This window comes from Aethina tumida, chromosome 6 (assembly GCF_024364675.1).
Source record: "Aethina tumida isolate Nest 87 chromosome 6, icAetTumi1.1, whole genome shotgun sequence".
In the NCBI taxonomy this organism is placed as follows: Eukaryota; Metazoa; Arthropoda; class Insecta; order Coleoptera; family Nitidulidae; genus Aethina; species Aethina tumida.
Window position 1 is genome coordinate 18,257,616 of NC_065440.1, and position 15,344 is coordinate 18,272,959.

Genomic DNA, 15,344 nt, shown 5'->3' on the forward strand with positions numbered 1-15,344 from the left:
CTTGTGGGAAGGTCTGTGTCTTAATTTACAGAAGTTCCAATGTTCCAAAGTATATTTTATACCATAGTCAGCAAAATCAAAATCTCCAGACTTATTACCAATTAAACACTTAATACGTGGGACGTCATGAGCAGAAAGCTTCCAATTTGAGCCCTTCCTCCACAGATTTTGGGATGAGAAATAACATTGCCCACCTCATTAGCTCATTTAAAATGTGAGTCAATGAGTGTCTGAATGATTAATATACTCTATATTTTTGTTTGTTTTTATTATTATCTGTTACCACAAACTGTACACAAAAAATAATACTCAAATAAAAAAGTACAAAATATTACATAATTAATTAGTCTCAAATATGTACATTAAATTTATAATGATCATAATGACCAACGTCAGTGACACAAAAGCTACAGAGCTCCACCAAATGTATCTTTCGTAACGTTTAACAATCAGATTCCTGAGGAAAATAATTCCAACGAACACCCCATATATGGCACCTAAAAAATCAACAAATTTCAATGCAAGAACATCGTTTGTAAAATCAAGTTGCACCTGCAAGATGGGCCTCGTAACCGATTCTTTCAGAGTCTTCAGACTGTGTATATCTATTCCAGATCGAAGTTCCAAAGTCCACACCAACGATTACAACGAAGACGAACAGTTGCACGAACGGCAATGTCATTTCACTCCAATTCTGCGTGGAAAACTCTATTAAATTTCATATTCTAGGTAAGCGATTAAAATTACCATAACTATGGAGGCGATGTGAGCCGTAATGATGGAATAGACACCGCCACTGGCCCCCGCCAGCCTGACGGTGGGGTCCACAACGGCGGTGAACAGGCTGCCGCCTATCACGCCCGAGAAATAGATCGTCAGGACCCTCCAACTGCCGTGCACCAGCTCCAGCGGTAAGGCCAACATAAACTGGACGATGCAGTTGATGGTCAGATGCATGTAGCTGTAAACTGAGCCGTGTGTAATTGTCCATTGTATTACTGAGAGGTATTACCCAATGTGGACGAACATGTAGGTGAGAAACCGCCATGCCTGCTCCCGATGATAGGGATTGAAGTAGAGGGCCTGGCCTATTTCACCTCTGCCGGTCTTCTCCGAACCCGGATCTCGGATTGCGTCCACCATAAACAGGATTATTTCCGTTATGGTCATCACGAACATCCCTGCAATTTGTTCATTCATTAGGGGTACTTAAAATTGACCGTTAAGTACCTATAGGGGGTGGACAGCAAGAGTACTGGTCGTCGTAACTTGAACCATCCACTTCTTCATATGTTGTGCCTCCTCTTGTTATCATGGGTGTGCCGAATTCATAATCATCTCGCCTGAATGGCTTCGCCTGTAAATCTTTGGGTGGCAACAAGTATTTTATGTATCTGTCCACTCCGAATTTGAATAGGTCTTTAAGCTCAGGATGCTCGACGATATCGATGAACTCATCCAGGCTGAGTTTACCGTTACCATCCTTGTCGCCAAGACGCATAATCTTGTCCACCGCATAACTGGGGATTTCCTTATTGTTCCTTCTCAGTATTTGTTTCAACTCTCTTATATCCAGATGACCGTCATTGTTTGTATCATGCTAAAATGCGATGGCAGACTTTACAAAATACTCAAAAATGATTGATCACTAATGATTTATGACATAATGATTATGTATTGAGGCGATAAAACTATTTAATTTAAATCTAAAATTTAGGTGTGAAATTTTTGCAACAACTTTAGGTAACGTATCATGTTCACAAATATTTCTATATACAGATAAAACCATTCAGAAACTTTGCTTATTTGCTTAAGATAAATCTATTAATACAGATTACTCATAGAAAATGTTCATAAATGGTAAATGGTAAATGTTTACTCACACTTTCAAAGATTTCTCTGTAAACATCGAGTTGATGTTGGTTTGGGCGGAACATTCTGAAGGCGCACTAAAGAAATGGACTAAATATTCGTAAATTTGTATGATTTATGTATAAACTGATAAGATATCGATTATAAATTACTGTTACGAGTATTGGTATAGATTGTAATCGTATTTTTAAATGATAAAAATAAAACGGTTTTAAAACACTTTGAATTTGTTTTGTATTAAATTTTCTAAAACTTTCTACTCAGTTCTGTATACAAATAAATATACAAATATATTGTAAAGTTTTCTTAACAAATCTGTATACAATTATGTTAAGTTCTAAAACTTCTTAAACAGTTAAGAACACAATTAGGATAAATGTAATACTTCCTGAGTATTTCTGTAAACAATTAAGGGAGTTCCAATATCGATATTTAAAATTACCCAATTTGTTAATGTTATAACCATTATAAAAATAACTTAATGAGTACAAATAAATTACATTAGAAATACTCTTCTAAATATAATATGATCATGTATTTCTAATGAAGTACATCAATTAACAACAATTGATTAAAATTACCCAACATTTACGATTTAAGGTCGCACAGCTAAAATCCAAAGTACGTCCTATTAATTTACATGCAATAACAAATTAATTATAAAAATTTCCATAAATAATTAAAAAAAAATAATTAAATAAAATTGCGCACAATGAAAATACAATATTCGAGAACATCATCATGTACTTGCTACTTGTGTTGTGCTTCTTGCCCGCAATCAAATCCGCATCTTTCCGTAAGCTTTTTATAATACATATAGTCGTAGTATTAATATCATAGTTTGCAGCCAGTTCGATTAAACTATGTTCGAAAAAGGATCCAGACTTTTCCGGCTGTGCGTCCGCAAACATGATGGATGCGTTGCAAATTTTAAAAAATGGTAAATTTTAATAATTTAAAGGCTTTTGGGTTACCGATTGTTGGTTTAGGTGATAAAAATTTGGGCATACCTATATTGGACCCGTTCTTTGTACCTAAAATGGACATTGCCGGAAACGAAGGGGCTGCCGTAAACCTGGATCAGAAGTACAACGACGTGAATTTTTACGGCATGACCGTTGGAACCGCCAGAGACTTCAAGTAAGAATTATATCTAATGTAATACCCAATGTAACTTGTACATTGCAGAATCGATTTTGATAAATGCCACTGGGAATTCAAAGTGGTGTCGCCGAAAATCGAAATGATTTCCAAGTACGTGATGAAAGGTAAATTACTGGTGTTCCCAATAAACGGACATGGCAACAGCAACGTGACAATTAGTAAGGCACCACAAAACCATTGTAAACATCCTTAAAACTTCAATTTCCAGCAAACCTGGACGTAGCCTACCAAATGGACTGTGACTACCAGACGAAAGAAGGCAAACGTTACGTCCAACTCAAAAACATTAAGATGAAAATGAGCGATCCTGAACACGTGTCGTTCAATTTCGAGAACATAATACCCGGAAATCCGACAGTGAGTGAGTCCGTCGCCGCCACCATCAACGAGAATTCGGACACGATTTTCCGTGATGTTAAAGGCGCATTCGAGCAGGTCTTTCAACAAATCTACACGCAAATTATGAACTCAATCTTCTCCAAAATTCCCATTGATGAGGTGTTTTTAGATTAGATTAAACCACAGAAAATATATCTTACTCTTATTATATATAATAATAATTTATTAATTGGCTAAATTATTATACTATTAATCATTGTATTATATGCTTTAAAATCAAACTTAACATATGGTGTGATTCTGAACCTTCCCCAAAGATCTGTATAAATTTTAAATAGTTGGGAAACTTTCTAGAGTTCTGTATGAACTTTTTTAAAGCTTCCCAACGAGTTTCATATAAATTTAAGAAATATTTTAACTTCCCCTAAAGTTGGTCTAGAAATTTAGTCAATTAGGAAACTTCCTAAACAGTTTTATATACAATTAAGGGAAGTAGGATTAATAGGCCAAGGAGTCGTCAATAAGGCAATAATTTCTTACAAAAATGTTTAATTACAAATACATTTTAAACGCATTGAGGAATTAATAAAATAAACACTTAAAGCTTAAGTTGAAAGAGATTTCCGGTCAGTTTAGCTAGTTTCCATTTTGTCCTCTTCCTCCACTGAAAAAAATTCGATAAAATTATCAAATTAAACAATGAAACAAATAAATACTAACATTCGTTAAACATAAACTCTTGCTGGTACTCCCGCAGGAACTGCACGGATCTAGAATCATCTGAAAATAGTTGATAGGCTCGTTTGATGTCTTCAACATCGATTTCTTGTGCCTTGCGTTTACGGGCGATCAAACTGGAGGTCATGATTAACTGCATGCCATAACGCAGTGAGGTTTCTCGGGCTATGCGTGTTAACACGCTTATCGCCCCGTCCGACATCTGGCAATCCTCCTCCTCGCAACGGATACTGAAATTATAAGTTTAGTAACAAGTTTGAGGGGTTAATTTTGGTTAATCACCTTAATATTTCTCTGATTTCTTTCTCCTCGTACGGTGCTGTTGGTACGATGATCGTACGGTCTAGAAGATCTAAAGGAATGCCGTGTGGTGATGTGTAGGTGGTGCCTCGGATCTTGGTGATGCCCCTGTTGGTTGCCATTATAACTATGGGAGACATTTCATTCTCCAGCGCCCTGTTCAAGAACGAGAAACATTCGATGTCCAACATGTGAACCTCGTCGATGAACAGTACTCCTGGTATTATCTCAGCCTTGCCCTCCTCACGCCATTCAGCAACCTGCCAACATACTAGTTATGATAAAACTCCAACAATTAATTAATTCCCACACCTTTCCGTTGATTTGTTCACGTACTTCCGGCTTAATTTCGCCGGTGTCTCCGGAGAAAAGGGCGAGGAAACCGTGCGTACGACTGTTGATTACGTCTATTTCGTGCAAAGTGACTGTGTGTACGACCTCCTTGCGTTTCTGCAGCTCACCCTCCGGGCACTGGACGAAACGGGTCTGTTGACCGGTGGCGTCGTAGTCCCGGGCTCTGGCAAACGAACGACCCAAACGGCTGATCTTTCCTGCAAATTTAACTGGTTGGTCTCTACAAGGTAATAATAATACGATGCTTCCAACCTGTGGCCTTGTCGATGGTGATTACGTCGCCGGATTGTACCTTCTCCTTTAAAATGCTGTCGATCATTTTGCCACCTAGGTCGTAGACGGTTTCCATGTCGGTTGTTTTGAGGATTAGCTTTCCTACTTTCGTGCCAACGCCGGTTGCTGGCCTTTCGATTTGTACTTCGACGACTTCTCCTTCAATTATTTCGCTTTCTTCCCTTATTATTGTTAAAAAGAGACCATAGTTAGTCTTTATTGATGGTACAGTTTGTCCAAATTGCTTGATTGTGGATGTGAATCATCAAACAATTTGGATGGAATAAAACTTACTTAATTCTAACGCCAATACTTTTTCTAATAGCTTGTGTTAGTGCTTCAGTCCTGGACATTTCCAATGAATAAATTTCTGAACCAGCCATACTAGTGAAAGGAGTGTCATGTCCCAAGGCCTGTGCCAAAGCTGTCGCTATGGCAGTCTTGCCAGTGCCTGAACAAACATTAAATCATAAGCAAGTGTTTGATCAATACTTTAAAAAAGAGTTACCAGGTTGTCCAGCTAACAAAACAGCCCTCCCAGCAATGCGGCCCTCGCGTATCATCTGCAGGACAATGCCCACGGCCCGTCTGGCCGACACCTGACCCACCATACCTTGCGACACCTAAAATTACACGTTTTATATACTGAAAAGATGGCACAAGCAATATTTACATGTCGGGCCTCGAGACTGTCGTCCAAACCGAGACCGCGGATGTGGGAATGGGCGCCGATACGTTCCACGCGCGTCGTCTCTCGCACTTCGGCAATTTTTGCCGCTGCCGCCGCCTGAAAAATTGCACCGCATTTAGTGTGGTTTGAGGTTAGGTTGAGGAGTTGTCTTAAAATAGGGTGTAGGAGATTTGCCAAACGTGTTAGATTAAACGTAAACGTCTGTGGAAATATTATAAATTATTTAGAGAATTGTACTTACTGCCATTTTCGAGTAGTTTGTGTTTTAAGCAAGAACGTTTTCAAATGTTTTGGAGTTGATCAAACAAATGGCTGCCAACTGCAGAATGACAACTTTGAATTTGAACAAAATTTCAAAACAATCGTGCTTGTAAGTTAGTATAATCAAATTTTTAAAGGATTAAATTAATTTATACGAATTAATATACTTAAACGTAATTATTTAACTGTTTTAAATTGTAGTTTTAGTAAGAAATATTTAAAACATTGGATAAATTTTACATTTACTCTACGAAAAATTAAATAAGTGATAAACGACTATTCAAATATATTATTTGCCCTCCATTCGTGTGATTGGTCGACGTTCAGTTTTTTTTGTAATTACATGTTTATACTGAATCTGTTATGAGTCTATTATCGACCAGTGTATCGATCGATCGGCCGGCTGAAGTGTTCGTACTCACTCCCAAATAATTCGGTGGTGCAGTTCGGGTTAGTGGAATGACTTTCGGTTAATTAGTGACTTGTTTAGTGCCGTATAGGAAATGCAGGATACAACCACAGGATTTCAAAGGTTTTTCATATTATTTTACTCAAGCACAAAATTAATGTAGAAATATTTTATTAATTGTTTATTAATTACATTATTTTTAATGGAATAAAAATAATAAAATTTCAGTGTTTACAGTTACATATAAATATAAAATAAATTAATTGATACATAATAATTTAAAGTTTCTGTTTAACGTTTAAATCAAATATACATAAATAAATTGAACATAGGGCGTTCATAAAAGTAATCTACATGTACAAGTATTGTGGGTTCCGTACTATTAAGATAGATGGCCCCACTCAATGTCAAAGTAGACAGTATGACAATGTGAGGTTATCCCGACGAAAATACATTAAAATATCTAAAAAAAATCGGGATTGAAATGGCAAAATACCTAGCCCAACTAATATTAGCCGGCAGCCAAGTAGTGGGACGGGCGTTTGCCCGTGCCATCAAACAAGAGATCGAGGCCTCGCAACAGGCGGCCCAGAGGTTAGGCAATGCTAAAACTCGGGGAGAACGTATCGCCAACCAGAAAGTCGGCCTGTCGCTGGACGAGGCGAAGCAAATCCTCAACGTCAGCAAGTTGAGCAAAGAGGAAGTAGAGGAGAGCTACAACAGGTTATTCAAACTCAACGAGAAACCGAGCGGCTCGTTTTATTTGCAATCAAAAGTCGTACGGGCCAAAGAGAGGATCGACATGGAGCTGAGGGCTGCGGAGCAGCAACAGAAGACGGAAACGGCGAAGGCGGAAGAGAGTAACAAGACGTAGGATTGGGAGAATTCGTTGATATTAGGGGCTTTAGTAAATTGTGATCGTGCTTGTTTTACACTGGCATGAGCAGTACCTGTTGATTGTGTACTTGTATTATAATAAAGCAAAGTTATATTATTGTTTTGAAGTTGTTTGATTGGATATTCATATGATTTTAATGGCATACTATGCTGTAAAATTTGGTTCTTCAAAGGTTTTACATAAGAGCACATATGAAGGTCATACAAACAATCTATTGACCATATATAACATATATATTAGTACATGTAACTAACTCTATGTCGTAATTAAGGGCCAAACCAAACACTACATTAAAAATATATTATATTTCAAATATCTGTAAACTCATAAACAATCAATCATCACTCAACTAAACAGTCTCTTGTCTTTAGGTCTATTAGATAATTCAGAAACACTTGAGATTCTTAAGACCGATTACGTTAAATTATCACATCAATATTTCAAAACGTGATTCACAGGTTTCATAAAAACATACGACAACATGTTGAAACATGTTTTATCTTATTTTCTTTCCTTTTAATTTGAATAACAGGAACCAACGATGAAGTACCACCCCCCACCCCAGTTCCCTCACTTTTGACTTACTGATTATAGGCGTTGGACCATTGAATTGACAAGCTGGAGGGCACATGGTGCTCGTGGCTGGAGGACGTTGATTTAGTTGGGGTTGGACTTCGAGAACGATAAGACTTACGATTACAGTACAACGGTGGTGGTTCAGAGGTTTTTGACGATGAGCAACCCACAACTGTATGAGCCGGTGATATGCGTTGAAGACACTGATGATAGCACCAACCGTCTGGAATTTCAGGTGAAGACGGAGGCTATGGACGACTTGGTCGTCGACAAATTAGAATTTGTCAAGGAAGGAATTACGGAGCAGCCGATAAATGATGAAGAAAATAGAGAATTGTTGGACATGTTGGACTTGAAGACTTGAAAAGGATGACTATCATAAACAGCACAACTGATGATGTTGGTGATAGCACCAATAGTTGGAAACTCCTGGTAGGGACGGAGGTTAAGGACGACGTGTTCATCGAAGAATTAGAAATTGTCATACCAGAAATTAAAGATGAGTGGGTAAATAAGGATTTTATTGATATAGAAAGTAGTAAATTTGGAAAGAAGCCCAACGCTAGACATAATGGACTTGAAGACTTGAAAAACGTGACTGTCGTAGACAGTACAACTAACAAGGAGTCTTCCATACATTTTCCAAACACTAAAGGAAACAAAAATAACAGAAAACTTTCACCACTTACTCCAGTTAATAGTAATAGAGTACTGAAAACTAATAAGAAACGTCCCTTGAACAAAGGAGTTAATCAAAATAGTACATCAAGAAATGATAGCAAGGGTTTAGAAGTGTTGACTGGAGGATGGAAGTTATAAAACTATTGCAGATACAAATCTCAAGAGAAAATCGTCACTGTAAGATGTTTTATTTCACTTGTCGTCGATTAACTAATATTTTTGTTTAAGGAATTTTGCGAAGAAAAGCTACATGTCTCTACACAAGAGATCACAGGAGGCGAAATTTGTTTAATTAATTTTTACAGTTAATTATGATTAAATGTTTAGTATATTATAGAGATATATATTTTCAAGACTGATGAACATTAAATTAGACTAGAAGAACATAATTTATTTTGTTTATTCTAAAAGTTATTAATAATTTTATATGAAAATGCATATTATATATTTAATGTGTTAATGTATTGTTTTATTTAAAATAATAAATAAAAACCGAAGTCAATACAAAATAATAAAAACATTCAGAACTCAAACTACAACGTAGGGCACATTTAAAATAGAAAATCCATTTTTGAATAAATACAAACAAAAAACAGCTTTAAATAACCCTTCCAGGGGTTAAAATTATTAATATTACGACCAACGGGTTGATTTCATTTTTATTTGATCACACCTACCTAATTATTTTTTTGTAATCATTTACAATTAATACGTGGGGGATGGTACACAACAAATATAAATATGATTACATAAATATTTTTTATTATTATTATGTAACATATTAATCAAAAATCCCATTTAAATCCAATAACAAATTCGAATGTTTAGGTTGGTACTACCTGCATTCTAACTAATTCTAGTTATTTAGCCTCCATCAATTTGGTATCAGTTTGACGTACGCTCTCGAAGAGCATTTTTCCTCATAGCTTTTTCAATAAATTTCGGTGGTTTGAAGACGTTCCGGCCACAGGTTCACGTCCTCACAACAACGGATCGTCCGTCGTAAATGCCAGCGAACGGTTCACAATGATCGTAGAGAACACAGACGCGTTCCGTACGTGGTTAACAGCTGTTCTGCGACCGATGTAAGTGGCTGGCATATTTGTGTGTTGATTAACATAAAACGACCGACGTTTGATGGTTACTAAAAAAAAAAGTTTTCGTGCTTTACCTTGGTTACAAGTGTATGATACGATTGGTGGGTTTCAGATGCGACGCGGATCCAGGAGCTTTGGCCAAATACGTGTTGGCGCTCATTAAGAAGGACAAGAGTCCGGAGGAGTTGAGGATCAGCATGATCGACCAGTTGGACGTTTTCCTCGAAAGCGGTGAGTAAAGTTGTGCATAAATCGAATACGTAAATTCATTGTGTTTTTTTATGTGATTAGAGACAAAAAACTTCGTTAATTTGGTGTTCCACACATTGGACAGCAAAGACTACATAACGACACCGGTGATACCTAACGCAAACCCGCCCAATCCGAACGTAGCCAAGCCCCCAGTGAAAGATCCTGCCAAAGTGATAGTGTCACCAAATGAGCTGCCCAACTTGAACGACGCAGTTAATGGGGGCGCCGTAAAACGCGACTTAGAACAGAGACGTGGCGACAGGGACGGGAGGAAAAACGCCGAGCCCGACAAGGATGAGAAGGTGAGGCGCAGGAGCAGACACAGATCATTGTCCAGGAATAGGTCAAGGACACGTTCTCGGTCGTGGGACAGATCAAAGCGGTCCAGGTCGAGGGAAAAGTCGCGGGATAGGGACCAGTATAAGAGAGAGAGAGGACGGGTGTGGCGCAACAAGTCACCCCCCAGACGGTACGATCGGAGGCGATCGCGTACCCCGTCTCCCACGAGGCTTCGTTCAAGGTATATTTGATTGTGTTTGCACTGCCATCTCTTTGACTATTGCCACATACAAGCAAAGAAGCAAGTAATATAGTATCTACTGATACTTTCCTTTAAAATATATTTTTTATCATTTAAAACTAACTAACTAACATATCAGATATTCAAATTTCATAGATTGGTTAAGTAATGTTGTATATCCAATGATTAAGATCCTCATTATTCAATTGTTATAAATTATGTGATACATTATTATATTAAAACTAATCGAGTAACCCATACTTTATGTAATAACTGAAACTAAAATAATTGTTTTAAATATAATTTATGGGGTTACACAATTCTCTTAAAATTGAGACAGCTCTGATAGATTTAATACAGTGATAAGTGTAGATGTAGATTATAATTGTATATGTGGTTTAGATCTCGGAGTCCTCGCCACTCCCACAGAAGATATAGACGCGGCTCGTTGAGCCGAAGCAGGTCGCGAACGCCGGACAAGCGCGAGCGCCGCGACTCGGCTAAGGAGGGCAAGGAGCACTCCAGACCGGGCACGCCCACCCAAGACTCCAACCACGGCGACATGGACATGCGCCTGACTACCAGCACGCAGAGCGTCGCCAGCGTAGTCGTGCAACAGGGCAACAAGCGTCGTTGCCGTGACTTCGACGAAAAGGGCTACTGCATGCGGGGCGAGATGTGCCTGTTCGATCACGGAGTCGATCCCGTGGTCCTCGAGGACGCCGGCCTCGGCGTGCTGGCCTACGATCCAAACGGTGTGCCAGCGACGACGGAAGGGGCGGCAGTGCCGCCGCCCCCGCTGTTGAACGCCGGCGCACCGAGGGCGGCGATGCCGGAATACAACCCGCAGGCGCCGCACTTGTGGGGAGCGCGTGGCGGGTACAGAGGCGGGCGAGGCGGCGGCGGCGTTAGACCTCCGAATCCTGGTGCCTTTTTGCAAGGGAACATGCAGAGGGAACTGATATCGGTGCCGGTCATGGACAACAACAAGCCAGCCGATAATCAATACAACTACAACCAGGGCTTCAACAACCACGATAACGGGGGTAATCATTTCAACAACAAGAGGAAGATGTTCGATTTTAACAGGCTGGGCGGCGCCAGATCCAACAAGTACTCGGGCAATTGTTCCCTCGAATTGAAAAAGGTGCCAGTCGGCATGAACAGTATCACCCACTTGAACAATCATTTCGGCAAGTTCGGCAAAATTGTCAACATTCAGGTGCAGTATGAGGGCGATCCAGAAGCTGCACTAGTCACTTTTTCTAGGTACGTAAAAGCATCACTCTACGATTTGAATAAAAGCTGATTTTTGTATTTTACTTGTTGCAGTCATGCTGAGGCACACGTGGCGTACCGCAGCACTGAAGCAGTCCTGAACAACCGTTTCATCAAGGTGTTTTGGCACAACTCTCCCGCCGGTGGCGTCGGGCCTTCAGCTCCAGGTTCCGACCCCAACAAGCAGGAGAATGTGCCACCCACTGCGGTACCCGCACGTAACGTCAAAGAACGTCTCGGTGCCGGTCAGGGAGCCACCAATCCAAACAAGGTACTAAATCCAGTGCAACCTAGGGCGGAAGGTGCGCCCCCGTCAGAGACCGCAGAAGTTGAAAAGGATTCAACATCTGAGAAGGTTTGTCTAATTTTTTGCTTTTACTCTCAATTTATTTTTGACGATTTGTATTGTTCTAGGAGACATTGAGTAAAGAGGAATCAAAGGCCCAGGCGCAGGCGGCCATTAAACGCAACCAAGAACTGCTGGCTGCCAAAGAGAAGCTGCGCAAAAACTCTGAAAATCAGAAGAAAGACATGATGAAAATCAAAAACGATTTGCGCAAAAAGAAACAGGAACTCCTCGACAAGCAGTTGCTACAACAGAAACGTCTCATCGCCAAAATGGAGAAACGTAAGTTTACAACCATCTGTAACTGATTGACCTATAATTAAATCGATTTTATTCAGTCCCAGCCGGAGCCTCACGCGATGTGATAAAAGAAACGCTGAAAAAGAGCCAGGAATCGATCGAGGCTATCAAAAAAGATCTGGAACAGTGCACACCCGCAACTGTACCGTTCGTGACGAAGCAACGCACCAAGGAGGAGGCTCAGCGTGAACTCCTTGACATGGAACTGGACCTCATCGCCAAGCAACAAGAGGGACAAGACACCACTGAGCTGATGAAGAAACTGCAGGATCTGAGGGCCAGAGTTTCCTGTGCCAGAGGTGGAGCCCGAGGAAGGGGACGTGGACGTTACGTACCGGTCAGCAGGCATCTGTTGAGTAAAAACAATCTGATCGATAACAGTACGTACATTTTTGTCAAGTTTAGGCAACAGTTTTTATTACGGAAATGTATTGTTGCAGAATCTAAAATTACTAAGCCTTCATTGGCGAAACAGTCCTTCCAAAAGCACACCTTGGATCACAGGCCCACTAGGCTTTTGGTGTCCGGCTACGAAAGCGAGGAGCAGGAGAGCGTTCTGGCTCACTTTCAGGTACATTCCTCCCCTTATTTTGTCATGAATTTGTCCACTAATTGAGGTGTTTTATCGCAGCAATACGGGGAGATCGTAGATTATGTGACCGACAGCACTTTGCCTAGCATCACATTGAATTTTAAGCTTAGGAAGGAGGCGGAAATTGCCATGCTAAAGGGCAAACATTTTCAAGTATGTTGACTTTTATGGTTTACAACTGAAGAGTTTGTTAACGTTGCTATTGTTGTTTTAGGATCGTACTTTGTCGGTGACTTGGTGTAACTCACCAGTTGGCACTGCCAGCCGCAATTCACTGACGACGAACAGGACCGTTCTGGTTTCTGAATCCGAGGAGGATCAGCTGATGGATTCCAACTTGTTGGAGGGCGACGATGACGTAAGTTATATGCAGCACCCATTGTGACTTTTTAATAAGCACCGAGTTTCGTTTAGGTTGGAGCTCATGAGATTTCGGAGATCTCTGAGGAGGCGTTGCTGCACGACGACGAGGAGGAGGACGAGGAAAATGAAGACCGTTCTTGGAGACGATAGTAGACGAGGACTTCTGTACAAAGCACCTTTCATTGAAACATTTTTATTACTTTGAATTTATTGGGGACCTAGTCTCCTAGTTTTTTGTTAAGTATTGTATAAACTAAAAAGATTATTGTAAGATTTACATTTACAAGTGTGAACTAAGAATCTGTTTTAAATTTATCTCGCTTTTTGCATGAGCTTATCGCGCAGTCGGACAGTTACAGAAATGGATTTTTAGTACATCCGTTTAATTTTTATAATGTAAGATGTTTAAAATAAGAAAAGATTGGGTGCCCCTTTACACCAAAAAAAAGTATATTGATATTAAAAAAAAAAAGATGCACTAAAAAATTTGATTGACAAAAGAATGTTAAAAAAATATATTGTATATTTTATTAAATATATATTAGAAACAAATTTAAAAAGGGGCACCAAAATAAAAAGAAAATATTTTCATCAAAAAGAATTAAAGAAATTATATGAAAACTCCAGGAGGAACAACAAAAACGTAAGTAATTTTTCCATTTTTATTATCTAATACCTTTCTACATTTTATACAGACTTAAAATACAAAATAACAGCAAGACTACACAATCCTAACAAAATATATTCTTGTACACTTGGGCCTGGTCTGACCTGCAAAACCTGTTCTGGATCCTCCTTGTCTTCAAATGCTGCTAAAAAATTGAGTCAATTGTCAACTAATATTTAATTTATTTAATCCTCTCTTACCAGGGTCTGTTATTTCTTTTTCAGGTAATTTATTGCTTGGAACCCGTTTTACTAATTTTATTAGGTTACTTTGAGGCTGATTTATCCCTTTTTGATACTGATAAACTTCTGGCTGTTCTTTTAAACTGCTTAAAATTTGTAATACCTCTTTCAATACTTTATTGTTACTATTTAACGCATCCGCTAAATTTTCATCGTTACTTTTTAAGTCCTTTAATACGTTTTCTAATTTATTAGAATTTAATTGGATGGTGTTGTTTAATTCAGATACATTAATTTGTCCAGAATTTAAAGTTTTATCCATATACCTCTTCAAGTCCTCTTTCCTTAAAGTGGCAAAGAAAAATGTGAGGAAAGAACTGGCAATTGACAAAATCAAACCAATGTATTTGGAATGTTCCATTTGTAGTCTTTGTTGCTCATTTGAGTCTCTAATTGCACTTGTTAAGGATGTAAACAGTTCTTTTTCAGTGCCATCATATTGGTTGTAGGTTTTTGTTAACATTTGTATCACTTTCAAAATCTACAATTGTTAATGTTGTTACTTGTTATAATTTAATTTGATTTTTAATACCTCTGTTTCTTGATTTCTCAGCTCTATGTACTTGTGAAAGTCCACATCTTTATCAATTTTGGTCATTTCATCATGTATATCACTCCTGCTGACCCGCGCGTCGTTCAACTTAGCGTCAATTTCCCTGCGTTTCTCTTGCACTTGCACCAAATCATCCTGAAATTACTTGTATGCTTTCACTGTGTTACACTGCCTTGATCGAATTACTTGCAAAGCCATGACTTTATCTTGCAGCGTTTTAACTTTATCAATACCGATCATTTGCATGTACCATTTGTTCACACTGACGATTTTCTCGTAAAGTGTCTTCTGTTTCTCCTCCCTGATTTGTTTCAATATTTGGGGCGCCTCATTTAAGGTTAGTTTCGCCGATCTGATTATCTCGTCGAATCTGTTCGTTTTTGTCCTCAACAATCTTGTCAGCCTCATGATTTGTGTGAATTAATTAATTATTTTACATATTAGATTAAAAAACTGATTTGGATTTTGATAACCTATAAACTTGACGTTTGAACTTTTAGGTACATTGAATCTACTTTTTACTAGAGGTTTGAACTACCAGGTGAGAATGGAAAGATCGCCGTTATTTCTTTTTGCCG

At 38.8% G+C, this 15,344-nt stretch overlaps 6 protein-coding genes and 1 long non-coding RNA gene across 8 annotated transcripts; 4 read left to right on the top strand and 3 right to left on the bottom strand.

Moving 5' to 3' along the window:
- Positions 1–251: 251 nt before the first annotated feature.
- LOC109603735 (rhomboid-related protein 3-like) lies at positions 252–1,987 on the bottom strand. The gene is made up of 6 exons (XM_020020226.2): positions 1,884–1,987; positions 1,231–1,600; positions 1,013–1,181; positions 748–961; positions 553–694; positions 252–497 (listed from the first exon to the last, which is right to left on the bottom strand). The coding sequence occupies exons 1-6, from the start codon at positions 1,935–1,937 to the stop codon at positions 340–342; spliced, it is 1,107 nt and encodes a 368-aa protein (XP_019875785.2). The 5' UTR covers positions 1,938–1,987; the 3' UTR covers positions 252–339.
- Positions 1,988–2,547: 560 nt separating this feature from the next.
- On the top strand, positions 2,548–3,661 carry LOC109603747 (protein takeout-like). The gene is made up of 5 exons (XM_020020242.2): positions 2,548–2,668; positions 2,720–2,812; positions 2,862–3,012; positions 3,061–3,194; positions 3,245–3,661. The coding sequence occupies exons 1-5, from the start codon at positions 2,614–2,616 to the stop codon at positions 3,547–3,549; spliced, it is 738 nt and encodes a 245-aa protein (XP_019875801.2). The 5' UTR covers positions 2,548–2,613; the 3' UTR covers positions 3,550–3,661.
- A 246-nt stretch (positions 3,662–3,907) lies between these two features.
- LOC109603746 (ruvB-like 2) lies at positions 3,908–6,069 on the bottom strand. Its single transcript, XM_020020241.2, has 9 exons — positions 5,973–6,069; positions 5,714–5,827; positions 5,549–5,663; positions 5,335–5,491; positions 5,020–5,222; positions 4,726–4,964; positions 4,396–4,673; positions 4,096–4,343; positions 3,908–4,039 (listed from the first exon to the last, which is right to left on the bottom strand). The coding sequence occupies exons 1-9, from the start codon at positions 5,976–5,978 to the stop codon at positions 4,008–4,010; spliced, it is 1,392 nt and encodes a 463-aa protein (XP_019875800.2). The 5' UTR covers positions 5,979–6,069; the 3' UTR covers positions 3,908–4,007.
- On the top strand, positions 6,035–9,234 carry LOC126265957 (uncharacterized). Its single transcript, XR_007548441.1, has 3 exons — positions 6,035–6,101; positions 7,832–8,733; positions 8,785–9,234. It is a non-coding gene; the product is annotated as an uncharacterized LOC126265957 (long non-coding RNA).
- Positions 6,800–7,401, top strand: LOC109603748 (mitochondrial import inner membrane translocase subunit TIM16-like). Its single transcript, XM_020020243.2, has one exon. The coding sequence runs from the start codon at positions 6,886–6,888 to the stop codon at positions 7,273–7,275; it is 390 nt and encodes a 129-aa protein (XP_019875802.1). The 5' UTR covers positions 6,800–6,885; the 3' UTR covers positions 7,276–7,401.
- Positions 9,235–9,372: 138 nt separating the features above from the next.
- Positions 9,373–13,887, top strand: LOC109603749 (RNA-binding protein 26). Its single transcript, XM_020020244.2, has 11 exons — positions 9,373–9,641; positions 9,766–9,884; positions 9,945–10,425; positions 10,828–11,694; positions 11,758–12,058; positions 12,118–12,331; positions 12,388–12,729; positions 12,790–12,920; positions 12,981–13,094; positions 13,156–13,299; positions 13,356–13,887. The coding sequence occupies exons 1-11, from the start codon at positions 9,583–9,585 to the stop codon at positions 13,452–13,454; spliced, it is 2,871 nt and encodes a 956-aa protein (XP_019875803.1). The 5' UTR covers positions 9,373–9,582; the 3' UTR covers positions 13,455–13,887.
- A 65-nt stretch (positions 13,888–13,952) lies between these two features.
- On the bottom strand, positions 13,953–15,273 carry LOC109603731 (keratin, type II cytoskeletal 1). 2 transcript variants are annotated; one of them, XM_020020222.2, is made up of 4 exons: positions 14,953–15,273; positions 14,746–14,901; positions 14,172–14,694; positions 13,953–14,113 (listed from the first exon to the last, which is right to left on the bottom strand). In XM_020020222.2, exons 1-4 carry the CDS (start codon positions 15,172–15,174, stop codon positions 13,992–13,994), a joined length of 1,023 nt encoding a protein of 340 aa, XP_019875781.1. In that variant the 5' UTR covers positions 15,175–15,273; the 3' UTR covers positions 13,953–13,991. The 2 variants fall into 2 exon arrangements, with proteins under 2 accessions (XP_019875781.1, XP_019875780.1); XM_020020221.2 differs by having other exon boundaries at positions 13,953–14,116.
- Positions 15,274–15,344: the final 71 nt, after the last annotated feature.